This window comes from Meles meles, chromosome 6, assembly GCF_922984935.1.
Source record: "Meles meles chromosome 6, mMelMel3.1 paternal haplotype, whole genome shotgun sequence".
NCBI classification, from domain to species: Eukaryota; Metazoa; Chordata; class Mammalia; order Carnivora; family Mustelidae; genus Meles; species Meles meles.
Genome location: NC_060071.1, coordinates 121,290,411 through 121,308,422, shown reverse-complemented (window position 1 = coordinate 121,308,422; position 18,012 = coordinate 121,290,411). Strand labels below are relative to the sequence as shown.

General features: G+C 40.2%; 1 protein-coding gene across 1 annotated transcript in view; it reads right to left on the bottom strand.

The window, feature by feature from the left end:
* The window catches only part of TC2N (tandem C2 domains, nuclear), a 41,120-nt gene extending 23,759 nt beyond the window's left edge, over positions 1-17,361 (bottom strand). The window contains exons 1-3 of the mRNA XM_046007004.1: positions 17,281-17,361; positions 5,053-5,173; positions 3,477-3,710 (exon numbers count right to left, since the gene is read on the bottom strand). Coding sequence (XP_045862960.1) covers positions 3,477-3,710; positions 5,053-5,119 — 301 coding nt within the window. The 5' untranslated portion in view covers positions 5,120-5,173; positions 17,281-17,361. The remainder of the gene's footprint in view (positions 1-3,476; positions 3,711-5,052; positions 5,174-17,280) is intronic.
* Positions 17,362-18,012: the final 651 nt, after the last annotated feature.

Sequence of the window (18,012 nt, the reverse complement as noted above, 5' to 3'; positions counted from 1 at the left end):
TTTTTAAAGGTCAAGAGGAACTTCTCTCAATCTACAGAGCCACAGTGCTATAAAGCTAACACAGAGTAACATTTACTTTACACCTCTCAAAAGATCTATTTAAAATTTTAACATTTATTCAAAATGCATTCTTTTAATGGAAAGGTAGACAGACATGTGACAAAGCAAGCAGGACAAGATGTTAGTGATAGAATCTGTGTGTTACAAAGCAGAAAGCGGCAGCAATGAAACAAGACACATTTCAAATACTTGACATAAAACGTCAGTCATTACTGACAGTGGTCGGCCCTATCTCACTCTCAAAATTTCCTTGTCAGCCCATCACTCACAGGCACATACACATACAGCAGGCACATGTCTGACTTCTAGAGTTAGACACCAAGAACACTTTCTCAACTCTAATAGAGTCATCTTTCTCTCCAATATGATCAAAATCAGATGGCTTTACCACATACTCACTGAGCCTATAATTTAAGTGTAAACCCATTTCTTCATTCCTTCAAATCAAAAAGCAATCTGCTTTCCAGTGACCTAATAAAACAGACAAAAGAAGAACTACCACAGGGCACCTGGGTGGCTCAGTGGGTTAAGCCGCTGCCTTCGGCTCAGGTCATGATCTCAGGGTCCTGGGATCGAGTCCTGCATCGGGCTCTCTGCTTGGCAGGGAGCCTGCTTCTCTCTCTCTCTCTCTCTCTCTCTCTGCCTGCCTCTCTGCCTACTTGTGATCTCTCTATGTCAAATAAATAAATAAAATCTTAAAAAAAAAAAAAAAAAAGAACTACCACATATAGCCAGGCAGATATTTCTTATTTTCTGATTATGAAAATAATACACAAGATACCCTAAATGTTTAAGAATACAGAATTTATTAAATAAATTATGGTACATCTATAGATTTACTACAGGGCCATTAAAAAGCAATGAACATGAAAACGTGTTCACAATGTGTGACAAGAATAAAACAGATTACCAAACTCTTTATATAGTTTAATCCCAATCCTGTTAACAAGTACAGAGAGAAAGAGGAAGAGCAATGATCAGGTATGCTGTGGCCAAGAGCTTGTAAACACTGCTTTTGAGAGACACTGCTGACATGCAAAACTAGGTGGTGGGCCAAGCATGGGGTTCCTCTTTCCTTGAAGAAAGGAAGGGAGGGGGGAAGGAGGAAGGAAGAAAGTAAAGATGGAAGGAAGATGGATCACTCCTACCAAACCCAAGTCTCCTGCAGATAACAACAGTACACTGTAGACCAAAAACAGAATGAACAAAAACCCTGAAGGGACTGGAGAGTGAGCAGAAGCAGGGCATATTCAGGAAAGCACTGACTCTTGGAAGAAAGGGAATGGCCACCTGTTTTTAAAGACTGTCTGCTGTAGCACAAGCCAAAGTTGGTGCTGCACAGGGCAGGTAAAATGCCAAAAGAAAATCCACACTCTTTCTGGCCTAAAGAACCAGAGGGTAGAGTTCAGAGCAACCACAGCTGCTAGAAAGTAAGGTGGGTATCTTGGAAAGGAAAAAGCCCCAAATTCTGTGAATAAAGTCTGCTCAAACATCTGGCTGATCCCTGAACCACACATATGCAGGACAGACTCCAACTAAGGATACAAAAACCAAGGTGAGATAAGAGTTGCCATCAAAGACACAGAATTTGCAGCATGGTCCAACAAAGTTCATTGCCTGGTTAAAAGAAAGAAAAAAAGGGCGGGGGGGGGGGAACCCTCTTGCCTCAGAATAAGGTAATAGATTCTAAAGTGTCCATGACACAACATCCCAAACCCAGAATACAATCCAAAATTACTCCATACACAATGAAACAGGAAAACGTGACCCATTCCCCAAAAAAAGAAAAACCATAGAATCCAAACCTAAATGACTTCGATATTAGAATTAACAGAGAAACATATTAAAGCCCAAAGACATAGAAGAAAATAGGCTTACAGTAATGAAAAAAAGAAAACAAAATCACAGCAAAGAAGCAAAATATATGAGAAAGAACCAAATGTAAATTCAACAACTGAGAAACACAATGTCTAAAAAAAAATTCACTGGATGGGCTTAACAGCTGTATGACAGAGGAAAGAGACAGTGAACTTGAAAATCAATACTATCCAAACTTAAGGGTAGGGGAAATGCTGAACAACAAGCAAAAGAGGTCTCAGAGGCCCATAAAACAATATAAAAAGGTCCAACATATGTCTAATTGGAGTCCCAGAATGAGAAGAAAGGATGGGGCAGAAAATCATATTTGGAAAAATATTTTGGATTTTGATAGGAGTTTGGATTACAATGTTACATGCATTTGTCCAAACTCAACAAAAACAAACTCAAAACCGAGGCAGTTCATTTTGTATAAGGTTTATGTCAAAAGAAGAAAATTATAAACAGATACTGAACTCTGATAAAATATATATATGCTTAAGTATTCAGAAGGAAATGTATCAGCGTCTTCAATTTATTATGAAATGTATTCTCTAACCCCCTCCAACTCATAAAGGATTAATAACATATAGGAATGGATAGAGAGATATGTGATAAAGTATGGTAAAATATTAATGATCAAGTCTATGTGGTGGATATATGGATATTCACTGTTACAGTCTTTCAACTTCTTTGTATGTTTGAAATTTTTCACAAAAAAATTTTGATGGGGGAAAACATTGTGACAGTGTTTCAATGGACTAAAACAAATTATTTTTAAAATACAAGAATTTCATGTTGTTTCTTCTTATCATCATTATTCCACTGGCCTCTAACATCAGCCAAAATCTACCCAATGAATCTATCTCACTCAAGTGGCTATTTAAACTGAGAAGTTGCATATACAATGGAATATTACTCAGTCATTCAAAAAAAAAAAAAAAGAAATCTTACCATTTGCAAGGACGTGGATAGAACTAGAGAGTATTATGCTAAGCAAAATAAGTCAGTCAGAGAAAGACAAATATCCTATGATTTCATTCATCTGTGGAATTTAAGAAACAGAACAGATGAACACAGGGGAAGGGAAGGAAAAAACAAAGATGAAACCAGAGAGAGAGACAAACCATAAGAGACACTTAATCATAGGAAACAAACTGAGGGTTGCTGGAGGGGAAGTGGGTGGGGGAATGGGGTAATTGGATGATGGGCATTAAGGAGGGCATGTGATGGAATGAGCACTGGGTGTTAAATGCAACTGACGAATCACTAAACTCTTTAACTAACAATACACTATATGTTAACTGATCTTAAAATTTTTTTTAAAAGTCCACATCTACACACAAATGGGCATTGGTTGTGATCAGATTTCATAATGGGACCTTTCAAAAATATTATAAATTAAGTTCCTCTGCAGAAAGAGCAAAGCAAAACAACAAAAAAAAGTTATACATAAAAAAAATTTAAAACTCTGAAGTTATAAAAGAGCAAAATCACAGAAACAACAGCATTTAAATGCTATGTGTTGATTTTTAAATCCTGCATGCCATTTTTTTTACCTTCGAGTTCCTCCAGATGTGACAGAGTTCCTGGTACCCTGGGCTGAACATATGAGAGCTTAAACCTGGGCACCACAAATGGTACATCTTTGCCATCAGATGGTAATTTGGAAAGCAAGTAATCCTCAGTACAGCCAACCTGAGGCTTTACTGAAACAGCAGTCAATGGAGGGGCAGAGACAGGGGTATCCCGAGTCTCTGAGACTGCTGCTTGAAAGTCTCTCTCTCTGGAAACTGCGTGTAAAAGAAGAAAAAAGAAAAGAAAAAAGAAAAATCACAAATACGAATGTAGAGTTATCTCTAATAATCTAAAGTTAGCATACTTTGGTACTTACTTCATCATTTTAGAACAAACTGCTAATACAGAAACCTCTACGTAGTTTTCCTATCAAGCACTTCTGGAATCTACATTAATTCTGTCCAGGCAATATTTGAGAAATTAATATACTATTTCTAAAGTATATCAACTTATCATAATAGTAAAAGCAGTTTTTAAAGAAACTCATTCCCACAAAAGAGTTCTCAGATGGAAAACAAGTTTATTTTGTAGTTAATTCCATGATGCTTTTAAGTAAAATACTGTCAACAAAGCAATTCTTGTCGTCAGTACTGGTGGTTAACATCAGTCTTAAATATATAAAAGAATTCTGAAAAGAAGCTAAAAGTCTCCACGTCTACAAAAACCTTCACCCAATCACAAAATAAAATCTATTTTTACCCTAATATAATGGCAACTCTCCCTGTTCTAGTTTCTGTGACCCATTTTGCCCCTGTCTCAAAGGCTGATGACTTCAGAGGGGGAGGTAAAGGACACACAGAGTTCATCTTTATGTACAATTAGTATTGTCTGTTGACTTCAGAAATGAAAGTACAACTACTACTGTGTAGGAATTATGAAATGTTTTAATGCAAAAAGAAGCCTTCATACTCAAATATACTAGGAAGCTATACTCTAGATGAAGGAATACAAGAGAAAGGCAGAGAAAAATAAAGTTCCCTTCACAACTCTGAAGAGAGGAGGAGACCATGCAATTGAAAGGGAACTCTCCAGGAGTCCTTTATAAATATGGGGTCTTGATGAAATAATGGGTCTCCTCTCCAGTAGTCTTTCATTTGTGAAAGGCAGTTTTTTTTAATGCACTGTTCATAAACTAGAAATTGTCTCTATTCAAATGAAAGCATTTGCCAGAGTATACTGTCCCCAAACACACCCAACAACATGTCTCCCTGCCTTTGCCTGTACAATTTCATCCACCTCTCACACCCAGGTCCAATTTTTACCTTTTCTTACTTCCTTCTTCCGACCCAGCTGCCGAAATCCTCTCTAGACTCCCATACCAAATGCCATCCTCTCAGTGGTGATGTCCCAGGGTGTCTCCAGGGTTAATGTTGAATTTATCTCTCTCCCTCCATACTTCAGAGTACTTTAATACTTACCTAGTATGCCTCATATTTATGTTTCTGTCTCCCCCACGAAGTTAGGAAATATGTCTCACTTATCTTTATACTACAAAATGCCACAAATAAAAAAGACACTAAATACATGTTTGTTGAAGTCAAAAGAAGACGAACTCACAATTATGCTTTTCTGTTCCACCATAGAAACATCCTCTACAGCAACTCTTTATAAATTCTGTTGCCATTACATCCAATTTCCAATATTCAGCAATTGATAAACTTCCAATTTTAGTATTAATCTGTTGGTAGAATAGAAAACAAGTTAACATGATTATGCTTAATGCCATTAGGTATCACTAAATAAATCATATTATCTGTCTTTCTAAGATGAATGAGGAATACAAAGTAAAAATGTTTAGAGGAAGAGAGATTTTTCATCTTATATGTAATTTTGTATGAGCCAGGCTCCTTATAAGTTATTAAAATGACATACTCAAAAATCACTAACTGAACGCTCTCAATGTTAAATCTGGGGAAAAAAAGAAGAAGAAAAATTGGGGCACCTGGGTGGCTCAGTGGGTTAAAGCCTCTGCCTGCCCCTCAGGTCATGATCCCAGGGTCATGGGACCGAGCCCCACATCGGGTTCTCTGCTCAGCGGGGAGCCTGCTTCCCCCTCTCTCTCTCTCTCTGCCTGCCTCTCTGCCTACTTGTGATCTCTATCAAATAAATAAATAAAATCTTAAAAAAAAAAGAGAGAGAAAGAAAAATTCCACCCTCTATTATGCTGAGCAGAATAAGTCAATCAGAGAAAGACAATTATCATATGATCTCCCTGATATGAGGAATTTGAGAGGCAGAGTGGGGGGCTTGGGGGGTAGGGAAGGAAAAAATGAAACAAGATAGGATCGGGAGAGAGACAAACCACAAGAGACTCTTAATCTCACAAAACAAACTGTGGGTTGGCGGGGGGAGGCGGGTAGGGAGAAGGTGGTGGGGTTATGGACATTGGGGAGGGTGAGTGCTGGGAAGTGTGTAAGCCTGACAATTCACAGACCTGTACCCCTTAGGCAAATAATACATTATATGTTAATTAAAAATAATTAATTGAAAAAAAATTCCACCCTCAATTTTCCTTTTTGCCAGGTATATCCAAATCAATGCGCAAGCAAAATCTCCAAGAAAATATGGCACTCATAAAAAGGGTGAGAAAAATTTCACTTCCTCCACATCAATTCTTTTGGAAATCCAAAGGTCCCATAATGGGGCCAATAAACAACTTCATACTTTTTAAGTTGGTTTAACATTTAGAATTACACAAAGAGAAAAATACATCTTAAACACTGTATTACACACATCCACACACACTCAGATACCAGCTACTTAAACCACAAATAACATAAACTGGAAATAAAGGGAGTCGGTTTTATTTTACTTTTTTTTTTTACTTTTTATTTTTAAGTAATCTCTACACCCAACATGGGGCTTGAATTTACAACCCCAAGATCAAGAGTCACGTGCTATACCAACTAAGCCAGTCGGGTGCCCCAGGAGTCTGTTATAAATTACTCAGGAACATAAAATTGATGAAGAACTTCACATCCAATTGCCCACTCTGGCCTCATTGACTTAATTCCAAATGCACTCCCTTCATTTATGCATACTTATACTCCATACATTTTTCATGGGAAATTTCAAATTTACAAAAGATGATAAAATGGTATAAGAAAACCCCTATCACCCAGACTAAAGAGTTATCAATTCATAGCGAATCTTTTTTTTTTTTTTTTAAGATTTATTTATTTGACAGATAGAGATTACAAGTAGGCAGAGAGGCAGGCAGAGAGAGAGAAGGAAGCAGGCTCCCAGCTAAGCAGAGAGCCCGATGCGGGGCTCGATCCCAGCACCCCGGGATCATGACCTGAGCTGAAGGCAGAGGCTTTAACCCGCTGAACCACCCAGGCGCCCCTTCATAGCGAATCTTAATTCATCTCTGTGTCCCCAGTTCTGTTTCTGGGATCTGTTAGTAACAAATCTTCTGACTTTACTTCTTTTGTGTGGCTGTACTGAAATGGTGCCTTTAATCAAATCAACCCTGGGGGGTTTCCACTTCCCCAAAGTGGGAACTCAGATGATGAGGGAGCTACCCACCAACCCCCAGAGGTGACTTACACCTCCCCCTTTAGCAGGACATAAGCTGCATCTTCTCAGTGTAATATCCGAGCTCTGCTTCCAGACACGATCACCAACAAATTATTTGTCAAAATGCTGGACTTTTGCCCATCTGATGGGAAAGAAATGGTATCTCATGTTGTGTTGTTGTTTTTTTTTTAAGGTTTTATTTATTTGACAGACAGAGATCACAAGTAGACAGAGAGGCAGGCAGAGAGAGAGAGGAGGAAGCAGGCTCCCTGCTAAGCAGAGAGCTCAGTCCCAGGACCCTGGGATCATGACCTGAATGGAAGGCAGAGGCTTAACCCACTGAGCCACCCAGGCACCCTATCTCACGTTTTAATTTGCATCCCTTTCAGTGTGAGGGTGGGTACCTTTTCATAAATGCCTAATCTGTATTTGTTTCTATGAATTCCCTGTTCATTATCTCTTGCTAATCTTTCTATAAAGCTATTTTGGTCATTTTCTGCCTCAGTTTTAGAGGATTTTTATATATTTGAGAGATTAACACATTATCCACAATATTAAGTGGCAAACATTCCTCCAGTGTATCATTGCCTTGTTATGGTATTCTCTGCTGAGAAAGGAAGAGAGTGTGTGTGTATATATAAATGTATATATATTTATAATATAAATATATATACACACAGATAAATAGAAACATATGAGTGTTTGGATACACACATATGTAGTTTTATTTATCTGTGTTTTCCCTTTTTTCTTCTGGATTTGGAGTCACAAGAAAGTTTTCCCCATACATAGTTCATAAAAGATTTCACTCATGGTTACTTCTAATACTTAGCATGATGTTACTACCTTCTATACTAACAGCCTGGTATGCAGTATGAGAAGTAGAGCCAATCCTTCCTTTCCCAATTGGCTATTCTGGTATCAAAACATCACCATTTACTTAAAATTCCATATTTTCGTCAATAAGTTTAGAATGCTGTCTTTATTACAGACTAAATTTCTACATAAAATTGGGCTTATTTCCGTATTTTTCTATTCTCTGCATTTGGTCTGTCTTTTCCTGTACCACATTTTAAAATTATAATGGCTTATAATAACATGATTTCATATGTAGGAGGGCTAGCCTCCCATCCCTAGTGCTTTTCAATTTCAATGTTTTCCTATCTATCCTGCTTACCTGTTCTTGCAAATAAACTTCATAATCTGTCTAGCCCCAGGAGAAAAAAACCTAATGGTATTTTCATTAGGATTCTTTTACATTTATAAATGATTTTAGAAAAACCTGACCTTAAGATGTTGTGTATGCCTACCCAGAACATTTTTTCAAATCTGCATTTTTTTTTAAAGATTTTATTTATTTATTTGACAGACAAAGATCACAAGTAGGCAGAGAGGCAGGCAGAGAGAGAGGAGGAAGCAGGCTCCCTGACAAGCAGGAAGCCCGACGCTGGGCTCGATCCCAGGACCCTGAGATCATGACCTGAGCCGAAGGCAGAGGCTTTAACCCACTGAGCCACCCAGGTGCCCCTCAAATCTGCATTTCTATCTTTGGGAGTTTTTTTTTTTTTTTTAAAGATTTTATTTATTTATTTGACAGACAGAGATCATAAGTAGGCAGAGAGGCAGGCAGAGAGAGAGGGGGAAGCAGGCTCCCCGCCGAGCAGAGGGCCCGATGTGGGGCTTGATTCCAGGATCCCGGGATCATGACCCGAGCTGAAGGCAGAGGCTTTAACCCACTGAGCCACCCAGGTGCCCCTCTTTGGGAGTTTTTACAGTTTTTTTCACATAAGTGCAGAACTTTCCTTGTTAAGTATATGCCTTTTATAAACAGCATCTTTTCTTCTATTATCATCTTGTAACAAATTTGTTTTAAAAATTTATACATTTTCAGGGCGCTTGGGTGGCTCAGTTGGTGGAGCATCCAACTCGATTTTGGCTCAGGTCATGATCTCAAGGTCGTGAGATCGAGCCCCCTGCACTCAGAGTGGAGTCGGCTTGTCCTTTGCTCCTGCCCCAGCTTTCTCTCTCTCCCTTTCTAAAATAAATATTTTCAAAATCCCTTCTCAGCCCTAGTTTAAAGAATGCATTCCTTGACCACTCAGACTATATTAATTTCTCTCATTTGTAAACATCTAGTGAACTTAAAAAAAAAAACATATTTTTCTTGACATTTGTAACACTTGTTCTCTCTTCCCGTCTAGAATATAAACTTTTCAGAAACGGTATTATACTTACTTTCTACTTCACACTCAGCACTCTATATGATGCTGGGAATGTAATAGGAAATCAGCTATGTAGCTGATAGATAAGGGAACAAAGCAGAACAACCAGCTCATATAAAAACTCTTAATAAATTCATCAAACCACATTTCTGACCCCAGTCAGCCTGCAATTACTTGAGAGGGCTGTGGAAGGACTGCTTAAAAACGATTACTGCTTCTGGGGAAAAGGTCAATGACCTTAAGATAATGAACTGGGGACTATGGGGGAGGAATGTAGCAAAGGAAACAAGTTTATGTGGATAAGAATAAGGAAGACAGAGTTTGCATGGACAACTCCTAGAGGGCAGAGAAGTGTATGGAGAACTACAATGTCAGTAGAAGGTCCTACTCCAGTACCCAGCAGAGTACTGATCAGAGCATGAGTGCAAGCAAATTACAAGTCTGGGCAAAGACTACCAGAAAAGATTACAAAAACCATACCAACACCCATGAATATTGGCTGTCCCCGCCAACCAAACTGGGAAACCACATAATTCACAGGATATTGGGTAGAATACTCAGAAGGGTCTGGCTTCCTTAGTGAGAAATAAAGAGCCCTAAGCACTAGTCTGCTTTCCATCTAACAAATTTAAAAAGCAAGACTCAAAAGGACCAAACCATTTTCAAAAAACTATGTTCCAAACCAAAAAAAAAATAATAATAATAATAATAAAAATCTAAATAATATCCAGCACACAAAGTACAATTCTGGCATCTAACAAAAAATTGCCAAACATGCAAAAAAAAAAAAAAAAAAAAAAAAGAAAAGAAAAATCAATCACATCTGGGTCCCACCTAGAAATGACATGGACATTTAAGGATATTAAAACCATATGACTGGTTCTATATGTTCAAAAAGTAGTGACATGAAAGATAGAAAAAAGACCCAACTTCTAAAGATGAAAATTACAATATCTGAGATAGAAAATACACTGGATGGGATTAAAAGCAGATCAGATATTGCCAAAGTTTAATGAACTTGAAGATACAGTTAAGGAAATTACCCAAAATGAAACAAAGAACAAAGAATAAAGACCAAAGAGCATCTGTGCCCATGGGACAATTTCCAACAGCCTAATATACACATAACTGAAGTCCATGAAGGAGATGGGGGAGGCAGAAAAAAATATTTGAAGACATAATACCAACGTTCTTCAGATTTGAAACTACCAACCACAGATCTAAGAACCTCAACAAACACCAAGCATAGGAAGTATGAAAAAACCATGCCAAGACACATAATAACATGGGTGAAAACCAGTGATAAAGAGGAAATCTCAAAAGCAGCTAGAAAAAAAAAAGAACTTGGCTTTTATTTTCTTAAATATAACCAATGCCCATCATAGTTATTTAAATTTTTAAGCTTTATTTAATTATTTGAGTCGGGGGAGGAAGGGCAGAGGGAGAGGGAGAGAGAATCTCAAGCAGACTCCCTGCTGAGCAGGGCGCTCACAACACTGAGATCATGAGCTGAGCTGAAAGCAAGAGTTAGATGCTCAACCAACTGAACCACCCAGGTATCCCCCCATCATGGTTATTTTAATAATCTATGATTGGCAATTCCAATATGTAAGATTTTGTAAGTTTATGTCTATCTGTTGTATCTGCTAATTCTTATTCAGGTTTTCTTATTTCCTGTGCATTTGATTATCTTTGACAAATTATTCAGTGACCTTGAAATTTTACTTGTAGAACTTCTTTAAGCCAAAGATGAAAATATACTCTCAGAGAATATCTGCATTTGTTTACCATATTATTTCATTTTATTTTAGCAGGTTCCATGCACAGCATGGAGCCCAACGTTGGGCTTGAACTCACAACCCTGATATCAAGAATTGAGCTGAAATCAAGAGTCAGATGCTTGGGCGCCTGGGTGGCTCAGTGGGTTAAGCTGCTGCCTTCAGCTCAGGTCATGGTCTCAAGGTCCTGGGATCGAGTCCCACATCGGGCTCTCCGCTCAGTGGAGAGCCTGCTTCCCTTCCTCTCTCTCTGCCTGCCTCTCTTGTGATTTCTCTCTGTCAAATAAATAAATAAAATCTTTAAAAAAAAAAAAAAGAGTCAGATGCTTAACTGACTCAGCTAAACAAGTGCCCCTTACCAAATCATTTTAAATTCATACCTCGACATAGACCCTAGTTGAAAAATGGGCAAAGGATATGAATAGATATTTCTCCAGAAACAGATAAATACCCAACAAACACATGAAAAGATGCTTAACACCATCAGTTATTAGGGAAATGCAAATGAAAACCACAATGAGATACCAATCCACATACACTTAGGATGGCTATAATCAAAAAGATAGACAAAAACAAGTGTTGGCAAAGATATGGAGAAACTGGAACCCTCACTGATTGTTGGTGAGAATGAAAAATAGTGCAGCTGCTCTGGAAAATGGTTCACCAGTTCCTCAAAAACTTAAAAACAGAATTACCATATGACCCAAGAATTCACTCCCTAGGTCTTTTATACTACGAGAATGAAAAATATATATCCACACAAAAACTTGTACACAAATGTTCATGGCAGCATTATTCATAATAGCCAAAAAGTGGATATGACCCAATGTCCATCACCTTACATACAGAAAAATAAAATGTGTTACATCCACAGAAGGGAATCTTATTCCGCCATTAAAAGAAATGAAATACTGATTTGTGTTACAACATGGATAGACCTTAAAACCATTGTGCTAAGTGAAAAAGGCAAGACACGAGAGACCACATATTGTATCATTTCATTAATATGAAATGCCCAGAATAAGCAAAGCCATAGAAACTGAAAGTACATCAGTGACTGCCAGGGGTTGGGGGGAGAGGGGGAGAGGAGGAAATGAGGAGTGACTGTTAATGTGTACAAGGTTTCTTTCCGGGCTAAAGAAAAATGTTCTAGAACTAGTGATGATAGTTGCACAGCTTTGTGAACACATAAAAAACCACTGAACTGTCACCTCAAAAGGGCGAATTTTATGGTATGTGAATTATATATAAAGAAAAATAAGATATTAAAAAAATTACACCATGAAATGTTTTGGACCACCAAGGTGATGTGAACCAGGCCCTACCAATGACCATGCACTGGTTATTACAATTTCCTGAGGACAGGTTTTCTTCCCCCATTTTACTTGGCATCAAGGCAACTCTCCTTACAGATCTTTGAAAGAGGTAGGGTGAGTTTTAGTCCTTGACACCACACACCTTTGGGAATCTCAGAATTAAAGGCAGAGAGTCTTTTGTTAGCTTGCCTTGAATAAGCCCGGGGCTGACTTCTATGCCTCCTGCAAATTCACCAAGTTCTTAATCAAATCTAATTAAGTACCCCCAGTTTAGCAAACGCTCTCAAAGCAAATAAGACTTAAGGGCTCCTTTACTCTCAGATTTTCAGCTTTCTTTTATATTTTGGCATATTAATTCCTAAGTACCTTTTTAAAAATTTTAAATAAAGTATTCTTAGCTATTTGCAGTGTGAAGGTTTTCCTAAGTATCTTAACTATATTCCCAAAATGAAAATTCTATATTTACTTCTCAAGTTAAAATGAACTCCAGTGAGTTAGGACAGGATTTACAAAAACCAAAGACAGCCTGATACAGTCTACATTAAAGTAGCTTCAGTTACAGGGCATCTGGGTGGCTCAGTCAGTTAAGTATACAACCCTCAATTTCAGCTTACGCCATGATCTCAGGGTTGTGAGATCAAGCCCCATGTGGGGCGCCATGCTGGGAGTGGAGCCTGCATAAAACTTTCTTTCTCTCTCGCTCGCTCACGCTTTCTCTCTCTCCTCCGTCCCTACCCCATTTCTCTCTCTAAAAAAATTAAATAAATGATAAAAAAATAAAGTAGCTTCAGTATTACTTGTGACCTCAGTGGATTACAGTAGATATTTAAGATTAAAAATATATTCCAAAGAAAAGTCTACGTTAGAAAAAAAATAATTTGAAGGGGAGTCTAGTTTTAAAAGAACTATGAGTAGATGACTCATTCTTTTAGGTATCCTGTCTCTTTACACAAATAAAGTAAATAAGATTGCAGGCAAGGATACACAAAAAGGCCAAACAAAGAAACGTATGCACACATATATAGAAACTTGACATATGATGCCTATAGATTACTGGGAGGAAAACCAGAATATTCAGTAAATGATTCTGGGAAAAACTGATTACCCATAATGGAAAAAAAAATGAAACTGGATCCCCACCTCACACCACACAAAAATCAATGCCACATGGATTAAAGACATAAATATGAAAGGCAGTATTTTAAAGCTTTCAGAAGAAAATATCAGACTATATCTTTACAACCTCAAGGAAGAGACAGATGTGTCAAACAAGATGCCAAAATCACAAACTGTAAAGGAAAAGGCTGACACATTCAACTACACTATAGAATGCATCCACCAAAAACCACATAAAGTAAACAAACAGAAAAAACACCACATAAAGTAAAAGACAAGCCACTTACTGGGGAAAGGATATTTGCCACATGCATAACTGATAAGAATTAGTACCACAAATAAATAAATACAACTTCTAGAAATCAAATTATAAAAGTTAAAAAAAATGGGCAAAAGACAGACACCTAATGGAAGAGGAATTATGGAAGGTTTGGGAAATGTAAATTAAACCTCTAATAGAGTACCAATTCTCACCCACCAGACTGTTGAAAAGAAACAATTCAGATAACTACAAATATTGTACAAATGCCTCAAATGTTGAGGAAGGGAAGAAAATGAACACTTAAGGGGAGCCTGGGTGGCTCAGTGGGTTAAAGCCTCTGCCTTCGGCTCAGGTCAGGATCCCGGGGTCCTGGGATCGAGCCCTACATCCGGCTCTCTGCTCAGTAGGGAGCCTGTGTCCTCCTCTCTCTCTCTCTCTGCCTGCCTCTCTGCCTACTTGTGATCTCTGTCAAATATAATTTCATGAGTCAAACATATGTATACATTTGTAAAAGCATCTTCACAATCAAGAAAATGAATAACCCACCAACCCCAAAAGTTTTCTCACACCTCTTTCCAATACATCCCTCCTTACTTTCCCTTGCCTCATCCTCAAGTAACCACTAAACAGTTTTCTGTTGCTTTCAACTAGTTTGCATTTTCTAGAATTTTGTCAGGTATAGCTTGAACATAGTTTATGTACATGATCTGCAGTAGTTGATACATTTTTCCAGAATGATTTACCAATTTACACTTCTACCAGCAGAGTACAAGAGTTCCAAGTGCTCTATACCCTTGGCAACACTGGATTTTGGGCCTCTTCCATTTTAGCTATTGTTTTCATATTCCAAACATAAATACACCTAAAACACTGTATCTGAACAGCAACAAAAAAATTAAACTTTCAATGATGACTGAAGTAAAGCTCATTATAAAGAAATTTTCACCTAAGAGCGTTTTCCCTTGAATGCATAACAATAACTGAAGCAAAGGCCCTGACATATGCCTCATGAATTCTGATTTAACCAAAATATCTGATTTCTACATAAAATATTGGGAAGAATCATGGAGATATACAAGTAAGAATCACATGTCTTAAATGTACAATGGGAGTATCACAGTACGGGAACTCAGATGAAATGCTATTGAACACAGTTTGTGAAAGCGTTCTTTTACCACTGATAACACCTGAACCCACCAGACCAAAACACCACTACGACAGTGGTCGTAATTTGAATGGGGGAAGATGAAAACCTTTCTTATAATAGTTCTAATCAATACGCTCAGCTACTTGCACTCAGCTTTTCCTACTTAAACCTGAGACATGAACAATGCCGTGAGATGCACTTTAACATAAAAGTATTAGTCTGGGGGCGCCTGGGTGGCTCAGTGGGTTGAGCCTCTCCCTTCAGCTCAGGTCATGGTCTCAGGGTCCTGAGATTGAGCCCTGCATCAGACCCTCTGCTTGGAGGGGAGCCTGCTTCCCTCTCTCTCTCTTTCTGCCTGCCTCTCTGCCTACTTGTGATCCCTGTCAAATAAATAAATAAAATCTTCAAAAAAAAAAAAAAAGTCTTAGTCTGTTGTCCTTATATTCTTTCCAAATGGACTATAAACTCCCTTCTACCACCCTGTCACTTGTCCTTCTAATCTTTGTTTCTCAAAATAAGGACTCTACTCTCCTTATCTTTGCTTCTCCATTCTCTGTTTACTCTTCAAATTCATTCATATTTGACTTCCATCCTTATCATTTTGCTCAAATTGTGTTTGCTGAGATCAATGACCTCCTATCCTAACTACCAAAGCCAAGACACACTTAATCAGCTCCTATTTTCCAGATCCTTCTGACTCATTTGACTGAGATAGATCTCCTGATTAAACCTCTTTCCTCTCCAGGAAAGTGGCTCCTATGAACTACGTCTGGTAGACTTTCCTCCTCCTTTCCTGACTTCTCCTCCCTTTCCACAACTGTCTCTATACATCACTGAAATATTGGTGTTTCCCATCCTTGGTCTTCTCTTCTCACTCTACTTACTTGAATGATTTCTTCCACTCCCACAGCACTAACAACCCCAAATCCACCACGCTTCTAACATTTACAAATTTTCACGTCAGAAAATCCCAATACTAACGCATCTGCCAACCAAACAGGTCTGCTGGACGTTCTAAAAGAACCCCACTCCTTTTCTCTCAACCTGAATTAATCTCTCAATTTGTTACCTTTATTCATGAATACAATGATAATTCAAGTGGAGCCAATAAAATACAAGAGCTACTTTTGAAATATTTTTCTTGAAGCGTTTAAAGAAACTTTTCCTCAAATTCGTGGAGGTTAACTCACAGTCATTGACAAAAACTACAAAACACAAGATATAAAAGGTAAATCTCCTCCAATCCCAGCTCTTGAGGGCAAGCAATATAAACATTTCCTTCCAGAAAAAGCAGCTTTTAGCCACAATAAAGTTACATATCAAAATATTAAATGGGTAAATAGGGGGGTGTTGTTAACTCTCAATATCTTCCAGGCTACTTTTTACAGTATTAATCAGAGAAAAGGAAAAAAAAATTTTCCACTATATGCCTACCTGGAGTGAGAATCAGAACAGTATCCTAAAAACCACAGAAATCCTTTCAGATGCTATATTTTAAATATTCTAAAGGAATCAATGTTTTTGGCTTGGCATCTATCTGGGTGCAATATACCCCACAAATCAGCCTACCGTTTTCCTTTTATTTAAAGGAAGCGACAGCAAAGAAGAAGGAAAACAAAAACTGGAAGAGACAGATGCCAAATCTAAAATCAAGACGGTGTGTAATTCGTGTTTTGCAAAAACCATAGGGAAGTGACATTTGAACACCCCTTCTCTGCTTCTAAAAGTTGCGGAAACATCACAGATAAAAGATACTCAGCGAACTCTGTTCTTATCCGACTCTCCAGGGAAAGAAGTTCGCTTCCCTTGTTCCCTCTTTGCCCAGAGCCCACCCGGGCCGGGCAGAGAGAGGGGCGCACGGCCGGCCCCGCCGGAGCTAGCTAGGGTCTCCCTTCCCCGCGGTCCGGGGGCTCCCGCAGAGCAGACCGCGGCAGGGCGGGGACCCCGTCTCGGCCCCCTCCCCGAGTCACTGCCCCCCTCGCCCCGCCCACGGTGATCGCCGCCGCGGAAGGGCCCCAAACCTCCCCCAGGGCTCCTGAGAGCAGGCGTTGCTGAGGAGACCCGGGAACGGTCCCCGCCCCCCCCCAACCCCAGGCGACAAGTCTAAAGAGTTAACGGAGATGAAAACCCAAACAGAACTGTACGCCCCCTGAGGCTGCGGGCGGGGTGCGAGGGGCTCCTCCGCTGGGGCTGGGGCCGCTCTCGCACCGCCCCCGCGCTCTCCCGGAGCCCGACCCGGCAGCCCGCGACAGCAGCGGCGGCGCCGGGCCCGCGCCACGCTGCGCGCCCGGGAGCGGCCCCACCGCGCACCTGAGCCCGCGGTACCCTCCCCGCCGGAAACCTGCCGCCCGGCGGCCCTGCGCGGGTTATCCACGCGCGGCTCCCCGGGCGCCCCCGCCCCACGCCGCGCGGCGAGGCCAGTTACCTCCTGCAGGCAGCCGGCACTCAGCCGTGGCCTCCCGCGGGAGCCGGGGCCCCCTGCCACCTCGCGCTGCCGCGCCCTGAGACCCCGCCTCCGGCCCCAACAAGTCCGCCCCGCCCCCCCGGAGGTGTGCGCAGAGGGGCGGGGCGGGGCAGGGTAGGGCGGGGCCGCCCGGCCTAATACCTGAGCGCGCGGGGCCTGCGTCCTCCGCCCCTCCCGCTTCGCCATTCCCACACCCTGCTCTCCCTCCGGAAAGTTTGGAGGGCGCTGAGGGGTCGGAAGGGAGAATAAAAACTAAAAGAGGTATAGCAGGAAAGTTATTGGCTTGATGAACTTCTCTGCATAGGAAAGAAGGAGCGGTCTTTCTTGCCAGAGGTGTGGCAGCACCTTTGCTTGGAAACAGAAGAAACTTTTCTTCTGTTTCCAAGCAAAGGTGCAGCCACCTAAGAATCAGACCCCTTCTCGTCCCTTTTGTGACTTGCCACCTACTACCACCTTGCCGGCAATAGGTGTGTTGGAAGGAATCCTGAAAGTATCTGCTACAGCGCCCTGGCCCCCTTATGATGCCGGAATCCACTCTAGCACCCTGGCAAGGAGTGGGCTGGCCCTTTGATGCTTGTGATGGGAATCTCCACGCTGCTCTTAGAAAGTTGCCCAGTGATTTCCTAGATGATGTGTTGCTGAATGGCTCAGCCTTTGAAAGGCTGATGAGGTGTAAATTGAAATTACTCTCTT